The sequence below is a fragment of the Rhinoraja longicauda genome, chromosome 4 (genome assembly GCF_053455715.1).
Source record: "Rhinoraja longicauda isolate Sanriku21f chromosome 4, sRhiLon1.1, whole genome shotgun sequence".
Taxonomy (NCBI): Eukaryota; Metazoa; Chordata; class Chondrichthyes; order Rajiformes; family Arhynchobatidae; genus Rhinoraja; species Rhinoraja longicauda.
The window spans coordinates 67,837,145-67,857,610 of NC_135956.1; the positions used below are offsets into that span (position 1 = coordinate 67,837,145).

The 20,466-nt window shown below is 43.4% G+C and overlaps 1 protein-coding gene across 1 annotated transcript in view; it reads left to right on the top strand.

Moving 5' to 3' along the window:
* The window catches only part of abcf2a (ATP-binding cassette, sub-family F (GCN20), member 2a), a 67,798-nt gene extending 47,886 nt beyond the window's left edge, over positions 1-19,912 (top strand). Inside the window, exons 13-15 of the mRNA XM_078397942.1 lie at positions 4,133-4,261; positions 6,169-6,372; positions 19,378-19,912. Of these exons, the coding sequence (XP_078254068.1) occupies positions 4,133-4,261; positions 6,169-6,372; positions 19,378-19,515 (471 nt within the window). The 3' untranslated portion in view covers positions 19,516-19,912. The remainder of the gene's footprint in view (positions 1-4,132; positions 4,262-6,168; positions 6,373-19,377) is intronic.
* The last annotated feature ends 554 nt before the right edge of the window (positions 19,913-20,466 follow it).

A 20,466-nucleotide genomic window follows, 5' to 3' on the forward strand; every position in this document is an offset into this window, starting at 1 on the left:
CTGGATTACTTTGAGCATGGAAAAGTACGGCACAGGGACAGGCTGTGCTGAACATGATGCAAGTTAAACTAATCTCTGCACCTGATTTGTCCCTCCATATCCATGTGCCTGTCTAAAAGCCACATAAATGACACTATCGAATCTACTTCCCACCACCCCTGACAGCTTGTTCCAGGTACCTGCCACTCTGTTTAAAAAGAAAACTTGCCCCACGCATCTCCTTGAAACTTTCCCCTTTGATCTTTAAGCTACGCCCTCTAGTTATTGACATTTTCACCCTGTGGGAGAAGGTTCTGACTGTCTACCCTATCTATGCCCCTTTTATGTACTTCTGTTGGGTCGCTCCTTAACCTCCAACACTCCAGAGAAAACATTCCAAGTCTGTCCAACCTCTCGTTATAGCTAATGCCCTCTAATCCAGGCATCATTCTAGTAAGCCTTTTCTGCACCCTCTGCAAAGCATCTACGTCCTTCCTGTTATGGGGTAACCAGAAATGCACACAATGCTCCAAATGCGTCCTAACTAGTATGAACATTAAATACTTTTCCAGTTTCTATGGTCTTTAAATTTCTCTGTGTTATGCACTTCCTCACACATGCCTTCTGCCCTGTTCTCACCCATGCACTGATTTTATCCACACCCTCTTGAAGCCTCTTTACATACATCCCCATCAATGCAATCCAACCATGTTAGTCATCAAGCAGTCCCTGGCAATTTGTCATCTCTGCTTCCCTTCCTTGGAAAAGTGCTCAAGTCTTTTCAGTTGTTCCTGGAATAATAAACACAGATCAGGAATCATCTTGTGAGTTTTCATTTGTCAAGTCATTCAGGAAGGGTTGGAATCCTGGCAAGGATTCAGGGGGGGTGAATGAATTGTGCAATTGTTATCAAATTATTAACCTATTGGGTAACAGATAATTATACACGTTATTTTTCAGGAGTGCCATTTAACCTTCGTGTTTGTTTAGTTATTGGGTGTTACAATGGAAGTGGTTACAATATGTTGGCCCAGGGTGTGTCTGACGATAGATTCTTGTGACATGAAGAGTCATCTTTGTGAAATGACTTGCTGGTGGTTGTTCCATTGGTTACTGTAGATCACATCATCCATTGATCAAATGGGCTGGAGACAGTGAGGAAAAAGCTGCTTTCCACATGGGGTTCTGTATTTCTTCCTACAGCTGGAGGTCCACAGTGAGGGCTTCATCTGAGGAGTGGCAACAACTTCCATTTGCAATCCTCTGGGCTTGTGCTTGACAGAAGCTGGCAGTGCCGGTGTGTCTCTTGATCTCAACCGTGCTTGGACTAATCAAAGCACAAGGGAGGTGGATATGGCTTTAGATGTGGGGGGGGGGGGGGGGTGGAGTGGTATGATCAGGTGGACCGGCCAACAGCAATGGTATTATCAGTGACCCTGAACATCGAGATGGGGCTTTATTTGGTCACATACAGTGCCCTCCATAATGTTTGGGACAAAGACCCATCATTTATTTATTTGCGTCTGTACACCACGACTTGAGATTTGTAATAGAAAGAATCACATGTGGCTAAAGTGCACATTGTCAGATTTTAATAAAGACCATTTTTATATTTTGGTTTCACCATGCAGAAATTACAGCTGTGTTCATACATAGTCCCCCCCATTTCAGGGCATCATAATGTTTGGGAGACATGGTTTCACAGGTGTTTGTAATTGCTCAGGTGTGTTTGATTCCCTCCCTAATGCAGGTATAAGAGAGCTCTCAGCACCTAGTCATTCCTCCAGTCTTTCCATCACCTTTGGAAACTTTTATTGCTGTTTATCAACATGAGGACCAAAGTTGTGCCAATGAAAGTCAAAGAAGCCATTATGAGACTGAGAAACAAGAATAAAACTGTTAGAGACATCAGCCAAACCTTAAACTTACCAAAATACTGTTTGGAACATCATTAGGAAGAAAGAGAGCACTGGTGAGCTTACTAATCGCAAAGGGACTGGCAGGCAAGGAAGACCTCCACAGCTGATGACTGAAGAATTCTCTCTATAATAAAGAAAAATCCCCAAACACCTGTCCGACAGATCAGAAACACTCTTCAGGAGTCGGATGTAGATTTGTCAATGACCACTGTCCACAGAAGACTTCATGAACAGAAATACAGAGGCTACACTGCAAGATGCAAACCACTGGTTAGCCACAAAAATAGGATGGCCAGGTTACAGTTTGCCAAGAAGTACTTAAAAGAGCAACCACAGTTCTGGAAAAGGGTCTTGTGGACAGATGAGACGAAGATTAACTTGTATCAGAGTGATGGCAAGAGCAAAGTATGGAGGAGAGAAGGAGCTGCCCAAGATCCAAAGCATACCACCTCATCTGTGAAAGACGGTGGTGGGGGTTTTATGACCTGGGCATGTATATGGCTGCTGAAGGAACTAGCTCACATCTTCATTGATGAATACCTCTGCTGATGGTAGTAGCATAATGAATTCTGAGGTGCATTGACACATCCTATCTGCTCAAGTTCAAACAAATGCCTCAAAACTCATTGTTCATTCTACAGCAAGACAATGATCCCCAACATACTGGTAAAGCAACAAAGGAGTTTTTCAAAGCTAAAAAATGGTCAATTCCTGAGTGGCCAAGTCAATCACCCAATCTGAACCCAATTGAGCATGCCTTTTATATGCTGAAGAGAAAACTGAAAGGGCCCTGCCCCCAAAACAAGCATAAGCTAAAGATGGCTGCAATACGGGCCTGGCAGAGCATCATCAGAGAAGGAACCTAGCAACTGGTGATGTCCATGAATCACAGATTTCAAGCAGTCATTGCATGCAAGGGATATGCAACAAAATACCAAACATGACTACATTCATTTACATGACATTGCTGTGTACCAAACATTATGGTGCCCTGAAATGGGGGGACTATGTATAAACACTGCTGTAATTTTTACAAGGTAAAACCAAAATGTATAAAAATGGCCTTTATTAAAATCTGACTGCACTTGTTCATTTTTTTAAATTACAAATCTCAAGTTGTGGAGTACAGAAGCAAATAAATAAATGATAGGTCTTTGTCCCAAACATTATGGAAGGCACTGTAGTCATATAATTGAAAGGATCTAGATTATCTGGACAATTGGCACAGATGTGGGCCATTACCAGTCTTTCAAAGCACATCGTCATGGTTTTCTTGAGCTGGAATGATGGGAACAGACTGAAGCTAGAGAGTGCAGATGTTGATGAAGACTGGCCAGTTGATTGACATATTGCGTCAGAGCCCATCCCCGGGCCAGCTGCTTTCTTGAGAGTTTCCTTATGAAAGCACATCTAACCTTCCCCCAAGACGTGTGGGACCAAACCAATGGGGGAGGAGGCAAGCTCCTGTCAAAAACCAGGCATCACAGCCAAAGTGCAGGTGAGACCATTCTGACTGGGCTAGAAAGTGTCTTTAATAATGGAGAACAGATTGTGGACTCTGAAACAAAATCAGAAGTGCTGGAAGAACTCTGCCACTCAAACAGCAGCTGTGCACAGGGAAGCTGTGCACAGGGAAGCTTTGTCATCTCTGCTTCCCTTCCTTGGAAAAGTGCTCAAGTCTTTTCAGTTGTTCCTGGAATAATAAACACAGATCAGGAATCATCTTGTGAGTTTTCATTTGTCAAGTCATTCAGGAAGGGTTGGAATCCTGGCAAGGATTCAGGGGGGGGGACAATGCTGAAAGGTCTTCGACCTGAAACATAAACTGGTTTCTCCTTGAGTTGACTCGTTGAGAATTAGCGACACACCGGGCACTGATCCTGTGGAATTCTCTACTATAAAGCGCATACTGCTGAATGTACTGAAAAGGCATTGATTTGTAAGTGTAGAATGTGTCACGGGGTCAGGAAGAGAGGGAATGTGGTACTGAGGTAGCGTCATGGTTGCATTGATTTGTAGAGCAGGCTTGATCGACTCCTAATGCTTTGATTTGAGGAGGCTTAGAGTCAGTCATGTAGCACAGAAACAGGCCCTTCGATCCAACTTGTCAATTCTAGCCAAGATGCCCAATCTATGCTAGTCCCACATTGGACCCATATCCCTCTAACCCTTTCTTATCCATGTACCTGTTTCTCTTTGAAATGTTGATCTAACAGTGTCTCTCCTTCTCCTAGCACTTGCAAGATCAGCTGGACCTAGACCTCTCCCCACTGGATTACATGATGAAGTGTTACCCGGAAATCAAAGAGAAGGAGGAGATGCGGAAAATTATTGGGCGCTACGGGTTGTCGGGCAAACAGCAGGTAGTTGTCCCTGGAGAACCACTGGGGCCCTTGTGCTGGTTGGTTTAGACAGCTCTCTAGTTTCCTTGTGCTGCTTGTAGATTCTCACTTCCCTTTGGATTCTGTGTATTTCGAAATGCCACTGCAGGCCACAAACATTAACTGCCTTTGTCTCCTGGACAGCGTGGCTGCAGCTGTTTCCACCACCTTTCCTCCAATTTGTTTCGGCTGATACTGCGGTTTGCTGGTGAGGATATTGCTACCAGACCAGATGAAACTAAGAGTAGAGCTGAAAGGAGTTTCCATTCAGTTTGGCTGAATCTGAAACCTGTTTGTTTTCCCTCTCCCCAGATGCCACAGTGCCAGGCCATGATGCTGGGCTATCTCTTCCCTCCAGCCATCTCTCAGTAGGTGGGCTAGGGGATGGATGAGAAGGGGCAGATCCTGGGGATAAGAGTTGACATCTGCACTTCTGAAGAGTTGGGGTAGTGGGATAGTGCTGAGACCCCCAGGGTCTGTCCTTCAGAGGAGTGGAGAGCAACACAGTAAGCAGATGTTAGTTGGCATCTTAAGACATTAAGGGGCACAGGGAAGCTGAGGTCTGCATCTGGAAGTTAACGGTACTGGAATACTGCAGACAACGTTATGAGCAAAAGTATCAGACCCATTTCGTCTCCCTCCCTTGAAATTACCAGGCTGGTGCACAGAGGTTTTCATGATGCCTCTGCTCCGTCATGCTGACCTCTGAAGGCCTATGTCAAGCTGCCTTTTGCTGCCTTCTCCATCCTGTCCACATGTGGCTATTTCAGAGAAATTGATGGATGTGAACCTCAAGATCCCAGTTCATCATCAGTCTTTGGTGCCCTACCATTTACTGAAATGTCCAACCCTTACTTGACTTCCCAATATACATCATCTTGGCAGCCTTTATCCTCTTGTTCATCTACTGGTGCAACAGGTCCACAGCAGACATCTCCCTGGTCCTACACTCATCCCTGGACTATCTAGACAATAAGGACATCTACGCCAGAGTCCAATTTATTGACTTTCGCTCCACCTTCAATGCTGTAATCCCATCCAAATTCCTGGACCTTAGGAGTCAGCACTCCCCTCTACCACTGGATTCTTAACTTTATGACCCACAGACCACAATAGGCAAGCATAGGTAACAAAACCAGCCTCCACGATGATTGTCAACTCGGGTGCTGCCCAAGGCTGCGTTCCCAGCTCCTTGCCATACTCCCTATACACACATGATTCTGCTCGACCTCCATCTGCCAGTTTACCGATGGCACAACCCTTGTGAACTGGATCTAAAATAATGACGAGACAGAATACAAGAGATAGAAAGCTTAGTAACGTGCTGTCAAGACAAAACCTCTCCCTCAATGTCAGCAAGACAAAGGAGCTGACCATTAACTTTAGGGAACAAGATGGGGTACTAGCCCAAGCTGTGATACCTTGATCATTTAAAACAGGAATACATGATCTGTGTTCATTTAAAACAGGAATAGTTTAGTTTTGTTTATTATCGTCATGTGTACTTAGTGCGTGCTATCCAGTCAGTGGAAAGACTATGTGATTATATTTAAGCACAAGTAACAGATACAGGATAAAGGACATAATATTTAGTGCAAGATAAAGTCTATCAAAGCCAGATTAAAAAGAGTTCATTTCCAATGAGGCAGATGGTAGGTTAGGACTGCTCTCTAGTTCTGCTCTCTGGATTTGATAGATTCCTGGCAGTTAATAGAATCGAGGGATATAGGGATAGTGCAGGAAAATGGTGCTGAGTTGAAAGATGTGCCCTGGAGTTGATGGGTGATGGAGCAGGGTCAAGGCCTGCTTCAGTTCCTGTTCCTTGTCTGAGCATGCGTCCTGCCACCACAAATTCTGAGCAAACTCCTGACTGTTTTTTTGTGTTGCAGGTGAGTCCGATCCGCAACCTGTCGGATGGCCAAAAGTGTCGGGTATGCTTCGCCTGGCTGGCTTGGCAGTGTCCTCACATGCTGTTTCTTGACGAGCCCACAAACCATCTGGATATCGAGACGATCGATGCCCTGGCTGACGCCATCAATGAGTTTGAGGGCGGCACGATGTTGGTCAGCCACGACTTTCGGCTTATCCAGCAGGTCAGCACACTGCTTCTCTCACTTTCCATCCTAGTTGTTTGTTTAGTGAGTGGGGCTGTCAGTCAATATGTCATGTACAGATGCCTGTGAATGGCCAGAGCTCGTTAACCTAGCGTGAGCAGCACTGTTCACTTCAGTCTTGCTGATCGCTTCCTTCGAATGTTAACCACTTGTTTACAGTACTCCCCACTTCCTGTAGCCCGTAATCTATCTTTAGGTTAGAGATACAGCAAGGAAACAGGCCTTTCGGCCCACCAAAACAAAGCCGACCATCAATCACCCGTTCACACTCCAGTTTTTTGTGAGTATCTTCTGTGTAAATATAAAGGACAGTAAAAGCATCTTTAGGTATGTTAAGAGAAAAAGATTAAAGACAAATGTGGGTCCCTTGAAGGCAGAAACGGGTGAAATTATTATGGGGAACAAGGAGATGTCGGAAGAGTTGAACAGGTACTTTGGATCTGTCTTCACTAAGGAAGACACAAACAATCTCCCAGATGTACTAGTGGACAGAGGATCAAGGGAGACAGAGGAACTGAAAGAAATTTGCCTAAGGCGAGAAATAGTGTTGGGTAGACTGATGGGACTGAAGGCTGATAAATCCCCAGGGCCTGATGGTCTGCATCCCGGGGTACTCAAGGAGGTGGCCCAAGAAACGTGGACGCACTGGTGATCGTTTTCCAATGTTCAATAGATTCAGGATCAGTTCCTGTGGATTGGAGGGGAGCTAATGCTATCCCACTTTTCAAGAAGGGAGCGAGAAACAGGGAATTATAGACCAGTTAGCTGACATCGGTGGTGGGGAAGATGCTGGAGTCAATTATTAAAGAGGGAATAACAGGGCATTTGGATAGCGGTAAAAGGATAAGTCCAAGTCAGCATGGATTTATGAAAGGGAAATCATGCTTGACTAATCTTCTGGAATTTTGAGGATGTGACAAGTAAAATGGATGAAGGGGAGCCAGCGGACGTAGTGTATCTAGACTTTCAGAAAGCAATTGATAAGGTCCCACATGGGAGATTGGTGAGCAAAATTAGAGCACATGGTATTGCGGGTAGGGTGTTAACATGGATAGAGAATTGGTTGGCAGACAGGAAGCAAAGAATAGGAGTAAACGGGTCCTTTTCAGAATGGCAGGCAGTGGCGAGTGGAGTGCCGCAAGGCTCGGTGTTGGGGCTGCAACTATTTACAATATATATTAATGATTTGGATGAAGGAATTAGAAGTAACACTAGCAAGTTTGCAGATGACACAAAGCTGGGTGGCAGTGTGAATTGCGAAGGAGGTTGCAGGGTGACCTGGACAGGTTGAGTGAGTGGGCAGATGCAGTATAATATAGATAAATGTGAGGTTATCCACTTTGGCGGCAAAAACAAGGAGGCATATTATTATCTCTGTGGTGTCAGGTTAGGTAAGGGGGAAGTGCAGCGACACCTGGGTGTCCTTGTGCAGCAGTCACTGAAAGTTGGCGTGCAGGTACAGCAGGCAGTGAAGAAAGCTAATGGCATGTTGGCCTTCATAACAAGAGGATTTCAGTATAGGAGTAAAGAGGTTCTTCTGCAGTTGTACAGGGCCCTGGTAAGACCACATCTTGAGTATTGTGTACAGTTTTGGATTCCTAATTTGAGGAAGGACATCCTTGCTATTGAGGCAGTGAAGCGTAGGTTCACGAGATTGATCCCTGGGATGGCGGGGCTGTCATATGAGGAAAGATTGAAAAGACTAGGCTTGTATTCGCTGGAGTTTAGAAGGCTGAGAGGGGATCTTATAAACATATAAAATTATAAAAGGACTGGACAAGCTAGATGCAGGAAAAATGTTCCCAATGTTGGGCGAGTCCAGAACCAGGGGCCACAGTCTTAGAATAAAGGGGAGGCCATTTAAAACTGAGGTGAGAAGGAACTTCTTCACCCAGAGAGTTATGAATTTGTGGAATTCTGCCACAGAGGGCAGTGGAGGCCAAATGACTGGATGGATTTAAGAGAGTTAGATAGAGCTCCAGGGGCTAGTAGAATCAAGGGATATGGGGAGAAGGCAGGTACGGGTTATTGATTGTGGATGATCAGCCATGATCACAATGAATGGCAGTGCTGGCTCGAAGGGCCGAAAGGGTTCCTACTGCACCTATTTTCTACGTTTCTAAAATCAAGAGCTCGTCACACCAATCATTGGGCACCCATCTACATTAATCTAATTTCCCCACACTGGCCTGCAGCCTTCTATTCTTCAAGTGCTCATCTGGACACCACTTAAATATTCTCAGCACCTAACTTTCACCACTCTGATAGTGCATTCCAGGTACCCATTACTCTAGGTAAAATATATCTTTGCCCTAAATGTATCTCTAATTTATCTACCTCTGTGAGGAAAAAACTCACTCTCCCGAATATCTTAATACACCTCAGTCATATCCCCTCTTTTCCCAGGAGCAGAGGAAATTCACAGTCCCAGCCTTTCCACATGAATGAATACACCATCCTTGGCACCATCCTGGTGAATTTGCTCTGCAGCCTCACCAGCACTGTCGCATCCACCTTACAGTATGGTGACCAGCACTGCATACAGCATTCCTGAGGGGTGAGGTCTATCCAAGGTTTTATAAAGTTGGAGTATAACCTCCCAGCTCTTGTATTTAGTGCCCCGACTAATGAAGGCCACAATCCCATATGCTGCCTTAGCCACACTATCAATCTGCACTGCCACATTCAAGGAGCTTGCACATCAAGGTCCCTCTGTTCCTCCATACTCTGCAAGACCCTTCCAATCATGCTATACATCCCAGCCTCATTTGTACTCCCAAATTGCATCCCTTCACCTTTCAGAACTAAACTCCACCTGGCATTGCTCAGACCTTTTCATCATCCAAACCTGCCTTTGTGGCCAAGTTAAGACTACATTAAAAAAAAAAATCAGACTTGAAGGGTACAAGGTGGTGCCTAAAACGTGGCGACTCTTGTGTACTGACTCCATGTTGTCTACTGTCTTACACTCTTACTCTAGTATGATTGTGCCTAATATATAGTAGGATTATTACTGTAGGAGCCATTTATACTTAATTTAGTTACTGTCATTGTATTATGGCTATGTTTAATATTTCTAGTTTCTGTCTTTTTTGCATGCTTGTGGGTGTGATTTGATACGTAATGAGGAGTGTCCACATGGGAGGAGGCTAGCGTAGCGACAGAGATTGTGGGTCAGTTTAGTCTCGGAGGATGGAGAGAATACAGTTTTTTACCATGCTCGCGCCAGTCACACCCACGACTGTCACGCTCGTGCCAGTCACACTCACGTCTGCCACACTCGCGCTAGTCACACTCATGCTAGCCATACTCACAAGGACCACACGGTAACGACTACACGATTTTTATTGTATTGTTTGAAGAAGAAACAGTTGATAAGAACAAAAAGTTATGAATTACTCTTTTGATTTGTGCTGCTTTAATAAAGACCAATTAATCAAGAAACAGCATTTGGAAGATTCGTTTTTGTTATCTCGGAGTGCGGTGTGTGCGTAAGCTATACCTCCATTCCATCCCCGAGAAGTAATGGCCATTGAAGTTGCACTTTGAGAAGGTATAGAAACTGCCATTACATTAGAGTAAAAAACTTTTCTCTGAATGGAGCCATAGAGTAAAAAACTTCTCTGAATGGACTAGAGTAAAAAAAAAGGCTATTCTGACAGAAGAATCTAAGAAAGACCTGTTCTACAAGCAAAATCTGATTCAACAGTGGAATTGAAGAAGAAGCTGAATCTCTGCCAGGGATTAGAGCTGAAGCCAAAAGGAACAAAGAATCTGCCGGTCGAAGGCAAATTAACACGGTCTACACCTGGATCATTAGAAGATTGAAGACTTCATTGACCGGGTACCGTGAGTAGACGACTGTTTAGTCGTAATTTTAAGTTAAGAATTTTAAAAAGCTTAAAAGCATGTGAGAAAATTCTGCAGAAGTACTATTTGATACAAGAAGCTTGTTTATGCTACGAGGAGATAAGAAAACCAAACTCATAGAGCACGACCGTGAAAATTAACGATGTTGTGAACTTCTACAAGATAAGGTGCTCAGCTAGCGATCGTTTACCATAGGTACTGGCCGAAGACTCTCAGCCTTGGAATTAATTATGTGTTTTGAAAAAATACTCATTCTGTTTTGAATTCTTCTGGTGTTTCTGGAACATAGCGATAAGCACCAATTCATCATGGATCTTCCATCAGGTAATTATGAAGAACTGCCACAGGAGGGAGATGCGGAGCAAAAATCAAGAAGATATGAGAAAATAGACATTAAACTTTCAGAAAAAGGGCAGGCAGCCTATCTGGGAAGATGCCAGAAGGAGAGAGACAAGTTGTGGAAGCAGGTCATCAAATTCATTGAATATCAGAAGGAACTAATGAAATCAGATGAGAATGTGAACATTGTACAATCTAATCTGGATCAACTACTTAACCTTTGCCATGAGGTTGGAGAAAAACAACATTCAATACTGTGTTTACAACTACCAAAGGAGCAACTCGAATGGCACACTCAGTGGTTCCAAGAGAGGGTGGAATGTTTTGATGGTTTCATGGCTGACGCGGAGAAGTGGTTGTCTGAAACCATAGCTCAAACATTGCACTCTACAGTAGGAGGTGCGATACAACAAGGTGTTGAAGTGGAAGAAGAAATTACACCTTCAGGATAGTGTCTCAAACGTTTCAACGCGAAGATCTAGATGTAAATCTGGTTCTGTAGCCAGTTCTCTGCTCAAATGGAAGCTGAAGCTGAGATGGCTGCCCTCTCGCGAGAAGCTGCCGCCTTAGAGAAAAAATGAGATTGAGGGACAAGAAGAACAGCTGAAGAGAGAGGCTGGGAGACAAGCAGAACAGCTGAAAAGACAAGAAGAACAGCTGAAGAGAGAGGCTGAGAGACAAGAAGAACGGCTGAAGTGAGGCTGAGAGACAAGAAGAACAGCTGAAAAGACAAGCAGAACAGCTGAAGAGAGAGAAGGAACGGTTGGAAATAGCCACAAAGCTGGCAACTGCTGGGGCAAGGAGGGACATACTGGAAGGCCAAAGATCAAAATTCAGCTCAAGAGTATCTCAGAAGAAGAGTTCCTTAATCCAAGAAGGAGCTACTAAGCTGGAAACAACAGCTAAAGTCAACCCACAGCCAGAGCCAGTCTGGTCTCGTGACGCCAAACTGGCACTGAGTAAGTGGATGGCCGACAAAACTTCACCAAAGCAACCGGGTGCTAGACCGAAGCAACCTACCTTTGGGATGTCTGTTAAAGCTCAAAAAGAGTCAACCCAGTACTCTTCTCAGAGGCCTGTTCATCAGCTACCTGCACCCAGCCAGAGACAAACAACTGATTATGGGGCTCGTGACAAAATTTATACGGATCGATCTGCACTAAGCCAGGGATTTCAAAATGAATTCTATGAATTGGTAAGGAATCAAACGAGACTCAGCGAGCTCATGGTTCAACAAAATCTTTCTGTCACCTTACCCCCAATGGAAATTCCTAAATATGATGGTGATCCTTTATAATATGAAACTTTCATAGTAGCGTTTGAAGGAGTGGAAATGAAAACTACAAGTCACAGAGATCGCTTACGATTTCTGGAGCAATGCACAAGCGGATATTCAAACCAGCTTGTTAAAAGTTGTCGACATCTGCCTGCGGATGAGGGCTATCAAATGGCAAGAGAGTTGCTTGAAGAGCATTTTGGTAACAAACAAGATTGCTAAGGTATACATGACAAAAGGCCTATGCTTGGTCAGTTATCAAGGCGGAAGATGTGAAGGCTTTGCATGAGTTTGCGATATTTCTTGGGGGTTGTTGTAATTCAATGAGAAATAGCATCCACATGGAAGAAATGAATGTTGTTAGTAATATGAAGGCTATCATTCTAAAACTGCCCGATAGGCTTAGAGAAAAGTGGAGAGATAAAGCAGGCCTGATACAGGAGGTTGACGATAGAGAGGCCATGCTTCCTAGTATAAGAAAATAACTGCAGATGCTGGTACAAATCGATTTATTCACAAAATGCTGGAGTAACTCAGCAGGTCAGGCAGCATCTCGGGAGAGAAGGAATGGGTGATGTTTCGGGTCGAGACCCTTCTTCAGACCCATGCTTCCTAACCTGGTGAATTTCATGGAAAGAGAAGTACGATTAATGTCAAACCTACGCTATAGGAATATTCAACATCCTAAATCAGCAACTGTCAAAGGCTCTACCCTTACGAAAACCAAGGGAAGATCAGGACCTAAGGAAAGCAGTTTTGCTGCTGCCGTAATACCCGTAGAAACGAAGGACGGAATGAAAAAAGATGTATCTACCGTTAAGCCACAAGGGTTTTGTTTTTCATGTAATGAAGTTGGTCACACTATAAGATGGTGTCGAAATTTTTTTTTTAAAGCAATATAAAGATAAGATTGACTTCTTGAAGGAGAGAAGAATCTATTATGGATGTCTGAAGAAAGGACACATGGTTAAAGACTGCAGGAATCGGATAACTTGTAATATATGCAAACAAGATCATCCTGAATTGCTTCACATTGAACAGAGGAATACGGACGTGAAGCCGGAGCAAATGGAACAAAAGGAGAAGCCAGCTATGAGTGATGTTGTTGCCTCACCTCAGTTAAATGCACATATATTGGGGCCGGGGTAGAAACCTGTATTTTCTCCATTTTACCAGAACAGGTAAGGAGTAGCAAGCGGAATACAGTGTTGCAAACATACGCATTTTTGGACAGTGGAAATTCAGCTACCTTTTGCATAGAAAGCTTGATGAGAAGGCTGGACATTACAGGAGAAAGGGTTAAGCTTGTCTTGAACACCATGAATGGTCAGAAATGCTACGACAGTTATCATATCACAAGTATGGAAATATCTAGTCTGGAGGAAGACAATTTTATACAAATATCAGATGTGTTTACACAAGAGACTATGCCCGTCTCTCATCCAAATATACCTAAGCAAGAAGACTTGGAAAAATGGCCTTACATCAAGGATGTCAAGATACCTAAAATAAATTCTGATATCGACCTACTTATCGGAACGAATGCTTTGAAGGCATTAGAACCTAGAAAGGTTGTTACCAGTCAAGGAGATGGACCGTTTGCTGTGAGAACTATACTCGGATGGGTTATCTATGGCTCCTTGAGAAGGAACAACAAAGACAGGGAAAGGAATAACTATACTGCTGCTGCCGTCAATCGAATATCTATTGTAAATCTAGAGGAGTTGTTGACCAAGCAATATAATCACGACCTCAATTAAAGAACCAGCAAGGAAAGAAGAAATGTCCAGAGAAGAAGTAAAATTTTTGGAAATTATGAATCACTCAGTAAAGATGATAGAAGGACACTATTGCCTAGACTTGCCTTTTAAACAAGAAAGTGTTAGTCTGCCGAATAACAGTTGCATTGCAGAACAACGCATTCAGAATCTGAAACGCAAGTTTGGCAAGAATATGAAATTTCATAAAACATCTTTCCTCACAGAGATGATTGATAATGGTTATGCCAAAAGGGTGTCAGAAGACCAGCTGAATCAAAGTGATGGAGAGCTTTGGTATATCCTACACCATGGGGTGTATCATTCAAAGAAAGGAACATTAAGAGTGGTCTTCGACTGTGCTACCGTTTTCAAGGGTAAATCACTTAACTGTCAACTGCTGCAGGGTCCAGACCTAACGAACTCACTCATCAGATTCAGACAAGAGCCAGTAGCTTTGATGGCGGATATCAAGGCAATGTTTCATCAGGTCAAGGTATCGGAAAAGCATGTCGACTACTTGCGATTCCTATGGTGGCCGGATGGTGATGCACAACAAGATCTCGTTGAATACCAGATGAAGGTACATCTCTTTGGAGCAGTGTCACCACCAAGTTGTGCAAACTTTGCATTGAGGAAAACCCCTGAAGACAATAAAGCTCATTTTTCTGAAGAAGTGACAAACACAGTAAGGAGCAATTTCTATGTGGACGATTGTTTAAAATGCATGTCTACGGAACAAGAAGCAATTCAAATGGTAAGACATTTGACTTCCCTCTGCAACAAGGGAGGATTCATGCTATCGAAATGGATTAGCAACAGCCGTGCTGTATTGGAAACCATTTCACTACATAACAGAGCCAGGAGTTGGATTTGGACAAAGACAATCTGCCCATGGAGAGAGCATTGGGATTGCGCTGGTGCGTTGAAACAGATGTGTTCAAGTTCAGAATTTCGATTCACGAGCGACCATGTACAAGACGGGGCATCCTGTCTGTGATTGGTTCTGTTTACGACCCTTTGGGATTTCTTGCACCATTTACACTACCAGCCAAGTTAATTTTGCAGGATCTCTGTAAGAAGAAACTTGGATGGGATGAGAGTATAACGCAAATCTTCTCAGCGATGGACAGAGTGGTTAGAAGATCTCGACAAGATCTTGGAGTTCAGAGTGGACCGGTGTATGAAGCCTACAAACTTTGGTCGAATCAAATTTGCACAGCTGCATCACTTTTGTGACGCAAGTGAAAGTGGTGGTTACGGTACTGTTTCATATCTGAGACTGGAAAATGATAACAATTAAGTCAAGTCAGGTACTAAGTACTACTAAGTACATGCCGCATTCTTAATGGGGAAAGTCCAGAGTGGCACCATTGAAGTAAATGACAATGCCCAGAATGGAGCTTGCAGCTGCAGTCTTAGCTGTCAGAATTGACATATTGCTGCAAAAAGAACTGCAGCTTAAGCTGGAGGATACCTTCTGGACTGATAGCATGACAGTGCTTGGGTACATCAACAATAAAAATAAACGCTTCCTAACATTTGTCGCAAACAGGATCGCTTTTGTAAGGGATGCTACTAATGTATCACAGTGGAAGTATATTAATACCAAGGAAAATCTGTGGATGAAGCCTCTAGATGATTAGAGAGCCTCTAAGCTGCAGTTCTTTTTGCAGCAATATGTCAATTCTGACAGCTAAGACTGCAGCTGCAAGCTCCATTCTGGGCATTGTCATTTACTTCAATGGTGCCACTCTGGACTTTCCCCATTAAGAATGCGGCATGTACTTAGTAGTACTTAGCAGACCACTTCCTAAGCAGTGAGAGATGGATCAATGGGCCAGAGTTTCTCTGTAAACCAGACCGAGAATGGCCAAAGTTTAACCTGGAAACTGAAATCTCTGCTAATGATCCGGAGATCAAGCAAGACATCTTAGTGAACGCCATTATTAAGGACCCATTAGATTCAATAAACTATTTAATTACCCATTTCTCATCATGGAATAAGTTGAAGACTGGTGGCTTGGTTTCTTAAATTGAAAACAATGCTTTTGCAGTGGACTCGGAAGAGAAAGGAAACACGGGCTGCTATGAGTAGCTTTGAAACAGATCCTGGCAAGCTCAAAGAAAATATTGACAGAGAGATGCAAGTTTTTAAGGCATCATCCGGACAGTGTTTATGTCCGGATGATCTTTTTAAAGCGAAAAATGCAGTTATCTCTTTCTGTCAAAGACAAGAATATAAGGAAGAGCTATCAGCATTATAAGCTGGTGAACATGGTGTTAAAGGAATTGTCATTTGTACAGGCTTGATCCGACACTGGATAAAGGACTTCTGAGAGTAGGTGGTCGCCTAAATAAACTAGCGATGCCTGAAGAAGCTAAGCATCCTATTATTCTCTCGAAGGACTTTCACATTTCAACATTGCTGTTACGACATATTCATGAACAGGTCGGACATGGAGGAAGAAATCACATGTCGAAACTTTGTAAAAAGATACTGGAGATCATGTCAGATGTTAAAGGTCTTGTGCGTACTGTACGATTTCAGACTAAGGACAACATCTTGGTAAGACCAATAACCAAGAAGGTGAAGGAGAAGATTGAAGGCTAATTGAAGATTGAATCGCTAAAGAAGTTTGAATGCCAACATATAATGCATATTACTTTTGTTTTTGATAAATATTAAGCTTTTATAGCTCTTAATATCTATTGGTAATTGCTTCATCATATACACAAAACAATTAGGGGCCGGTGTGTAGGAGCCATTTACGCATAATTTTGATACTGTCATTGTATTATGGCTATGTTTAATATTTCTAGTTCTGTCTTTTTTGCATGCTTGTGGGTGTGATTTGATCGGTAATGAGGAGTGTCCACATGGGAGGAGGCTAGCGTAGCAACAGAGATTGTGGGTCAGTTTAGTCTCGGAGGATGGAGAGAATACAGTATTTTACTCACGACTGTCACGCTCGCGCCAGTCACGCTCGTGCCAGTCACACTCGTGCCAGCCATACTCACAAGGACCACACAGTAATGACTACACGATTTTTATTGTATTGTTTGAAGAAGAAACAGTTGATAAGATTCGTTTTTGTTATCTCAGAGTGTGGTGTGTGCGTAAGCTGTACCTCCATTCCATCCCTGAGAAGTAATGACTATTGAAGTTGGACTTTGAGAAGGTATAGAAACTGCCATTACAATAACTGTATGCAAAAAAGAACTTCACTGTAGTTGGGTACATATTAAAGTACCATTCAAAAATGATAAAAGCATTTGATACGATCAGAGAAATGTGCACTGCAGAAACGACGTGTTCTGAATGCAAATAGGTGGGACTAGTGTAGGTTGGCGTGGGCAAGTTGGGCTAGTTTCCATGCTGTATGATTCTATCAGGGAGCGACTTTACCAAATTTGCAGACCAGTACCCTCAAGCCTGCCACCCTTAATAAAAAAAATCAAATGATTTATCTGTAACTATGTTATACTCATTGGGTTTGATGGAACTGTAATTACTTTCCCATCATAAAAAGATATTTGAAACTTTCAAATCTCCATTAGAAAAATTAAAAACTGGTACATTCTAAATGGGGTAAAATATCGAAATCTCTGCCGAAATATCGCTGCTACTTTCAAATGTCGACAGCTGTAAAACCTTCAGGTTGTTGGGATGTGCTACTTGACAGCCTTGTAAACACCCAAGAGTTGACAAAAGAGTTAGTAATTGGCTATATTACTATAATTGGCTATAATTGGTAGTTTACTTGTCCTACATACCTCAACTCTCAAATAATCAAGGCAACATTCCTGCATTTCTGACTATCCACAGATGGCTTCTGGAACAATTTCCACACACAGTGCATTGAATGTAGCAGAGATTGTCATCCACACCTCACCCCATCCAGAGCAGACTTAAAATGTTGGAATAACTCAGCAAGTCATGCGGCCTCCCTGCAGAACATGAATCGGTGATATTTTGTGTCGGGACCATTCTTCAGACTGGTAGCAGGGTTGGGGAGGGAAAACAGCTAGATGAGTGGACGGGCAGGACAAAGCATGGGAAGTCATAGATGAACACAGGTGAGGTATGGGGGGGGGGGGGTTTCACCCTATCTACAGTTCTATGCTCTATAAGGATTTACTTGAGAATATTGAAAATTGTCTAAATGCTGTCAGAACACAAAGCTAGATCAGTTAATTACCACCACATCAGTCTACGCTTCCATGTTAGGCAGAGGATGTGTTGACAGGGCTGTTGGGCAGAGCATTACATAACCTGCTCTGTCTGGTTATGATATGATTATTGACTGGAGCACACTACTACCTTGGACCAAAGAATAGGATTCCAGTAATTACAGCGCAGGAGGCTGTTTGGCACATTGAGTCTGAACAAACCAATTGGGCATCTTCCCCCACCACCCACAAAAGCTCTGTACACTTAGCATATTCAATCTCCTTCTGAAATCTTGTCTGACCACCTTCGCAAGCACAGAGTTCTGACTCACCACAGTTCTCATTTTAAAAAAATACTTCCTCTCATCCCATTGCTCCGACCTAAAACCTAAATTCTGTCACCAGTGCTCATACGTTGACCCAAAAAATAATATATTTGTCTCTCTAGATTTATTACTTTTGCGTGTAATGAGTTGCGTGTACTGAAAAGATTTGTTTTGCATGCTATCTGATGAGAGCCTTAATTTTGTACATTTCTATCTAATCTCCCCTCAAGGAGAGTAAGCCTGCCTAATTTGCAGATAAAATCCTTCATCCCTGGATGCCTTCTGGCAAATCGCTTCTGTACCTACTCAAAGGCTTCACATTCTTCCTGTAGTGTGACCAGAACAGGGTGGAACTTTGTATGGCAAAGTTGAGAGTAGCTTCGCTGTTTTTGTAACCAAGACTAATGAAATCCAAGAAGTTGCATGCTTTTCTAATTATTCTCGGTGCCCCTGGCATGTATACACTTCAACGCTCGGGTCCTCTGCCTATGCAATCTCAGTGTACCAACGTGAAGAAGACTCTACTCCAGAGGGTGTGGTGTTAAGCTTTAGTAAAATTGAAGAAACAAGGACACTACAGATGCTAATTAATAAACAAAAAGACAAAGTACAGGAGTAACTGAGCCTGATAGCATCTCTGGAGAAGGTAGACACGAAATGCTGGAATAATTCAGCGGGACAGGCAGTATCTCTGGAGAGAAGGAATGGGTGACGTTTCAGGTTGAGATCGTGGATAGGTGATATTCCGGGTCGGGACCCTTCAGAATCGATTCTGAAGGGTCCCTTCTCAAAATGTCATCTTTCCAAATTCTTCTGAGATGCTGCCTGACCCATTGAGATACTCCAGCACTTTGTGTTTTTTTTGGTAAAACTAAGGCCACGTGAATCAAGCAAAAACGCCAATGGCTGGATCGTACCTTATGTGCAGGAACAGTCATCTCCCATTGAGATGTATGTAACTTCTCTTTGCCTTGCCAGACTCCCTTGGCCTGCAGTGGAGGGATATAGATCACGTGCAGGCAGAGGAGATTAGTTTAATTTGACATTAAGTTTGGCATGCATGTTGTGGGCTGCAGGGCCTGTTCCTGTGCCGTACGGTTTGAGATTCTATGAGAAGGAGTAGAGAGAAGCCACAGTGAGCTGACAGAAATAATGGGCATTTTGGGTAACGATTTCCAGTGGGGGTTAAATTCTACTCGAGTGCTTGTCTAACATCTGACACTAACTCTGGTTTGTTGCTCAGGTTGCCCAGGAGATCTGGGTGTGTGAGAAGCAGACGATCAGGAAGTGGCAGAGTGGCATCCTGTCCTACAAGGAGCATCTGAAGTCCAGGATGTTGGGAGACAACCCTCAGAGCAGTTGGAAGACTCCCATTGCCTGACGTATCAGCTCCACTTGGCTTCAACATTAAGAAAAGTTCAATATAAAGTTGCAGATCATCCTTTGAGCCCAGAGGGCTTGACAGCAGTGTGGGTGTGGCTGAACGAAAGCATGCTAGACAATTAAATTCAAACGCAGAAATCGTTGTTCATCGGGTTACTGATCCTAGAAGCTGTAGTTGTCACCTGGTTAGGGTTGGGCGGGGAGGGCCGCAGAACATTGTGTTTTTGCCTCCGGTGGAGAGTTGGCTACTCCAGTCTGTTCTCAGGCAGGCGCTGTCTGTCCGCACCTTTTATCTCGCTGCAAGGCCACCTCAACTCTTGGAAAATCAAACCTCTTCCTGATGTTTGGGGCCATGCTTTAGGATGCACCCTGTCCTGTTTCCCCCCCCCCCCCCCCTCAAAACTACCAGCAGTTAATTTTTGGGGGGGGAGGGGGTGAGGTGGTTTTGGTTCATTCAATTCCTAAACCACTTTCCCAAATTAAGCGGGTGGGCCAATTGGTCTTTGTAGAAAGACACCTCTGGGAGATGGGGAAGGGAGGGTGACACTAAACATCTGGCCCCGTCCTCCTGCTGATTTCTAAGAAAAGCAGGATTCCTTTGCAGTGACAATCCCTAACCACAGTCTTCTGCACATTGACCTATGCCTGCTTTGCTGATCTTGCTGCTATCAAGGTTGGTTGTAGGATATTACACATTTGCTGAAAGGAATGGCTGCGTCCTGATTTGGTTCGTGCAATAGGTTTAGATTTACACTTCCACTTTTTTTTTTGCAGCTTCCCGCAAAGAAAAATAACACCTGGTTACAAACTAAGCATCCAAAGATTATGGCTATGACCATTTCCAATTAAAATCTATATTGTTGTTTTGCTCACTTTTGTAAGAATGCTTTAACATTTTGCACTGTCGCAGTACCTTCCACTGCAGCCCAAGTCTCGGTCTCCTGCAGGA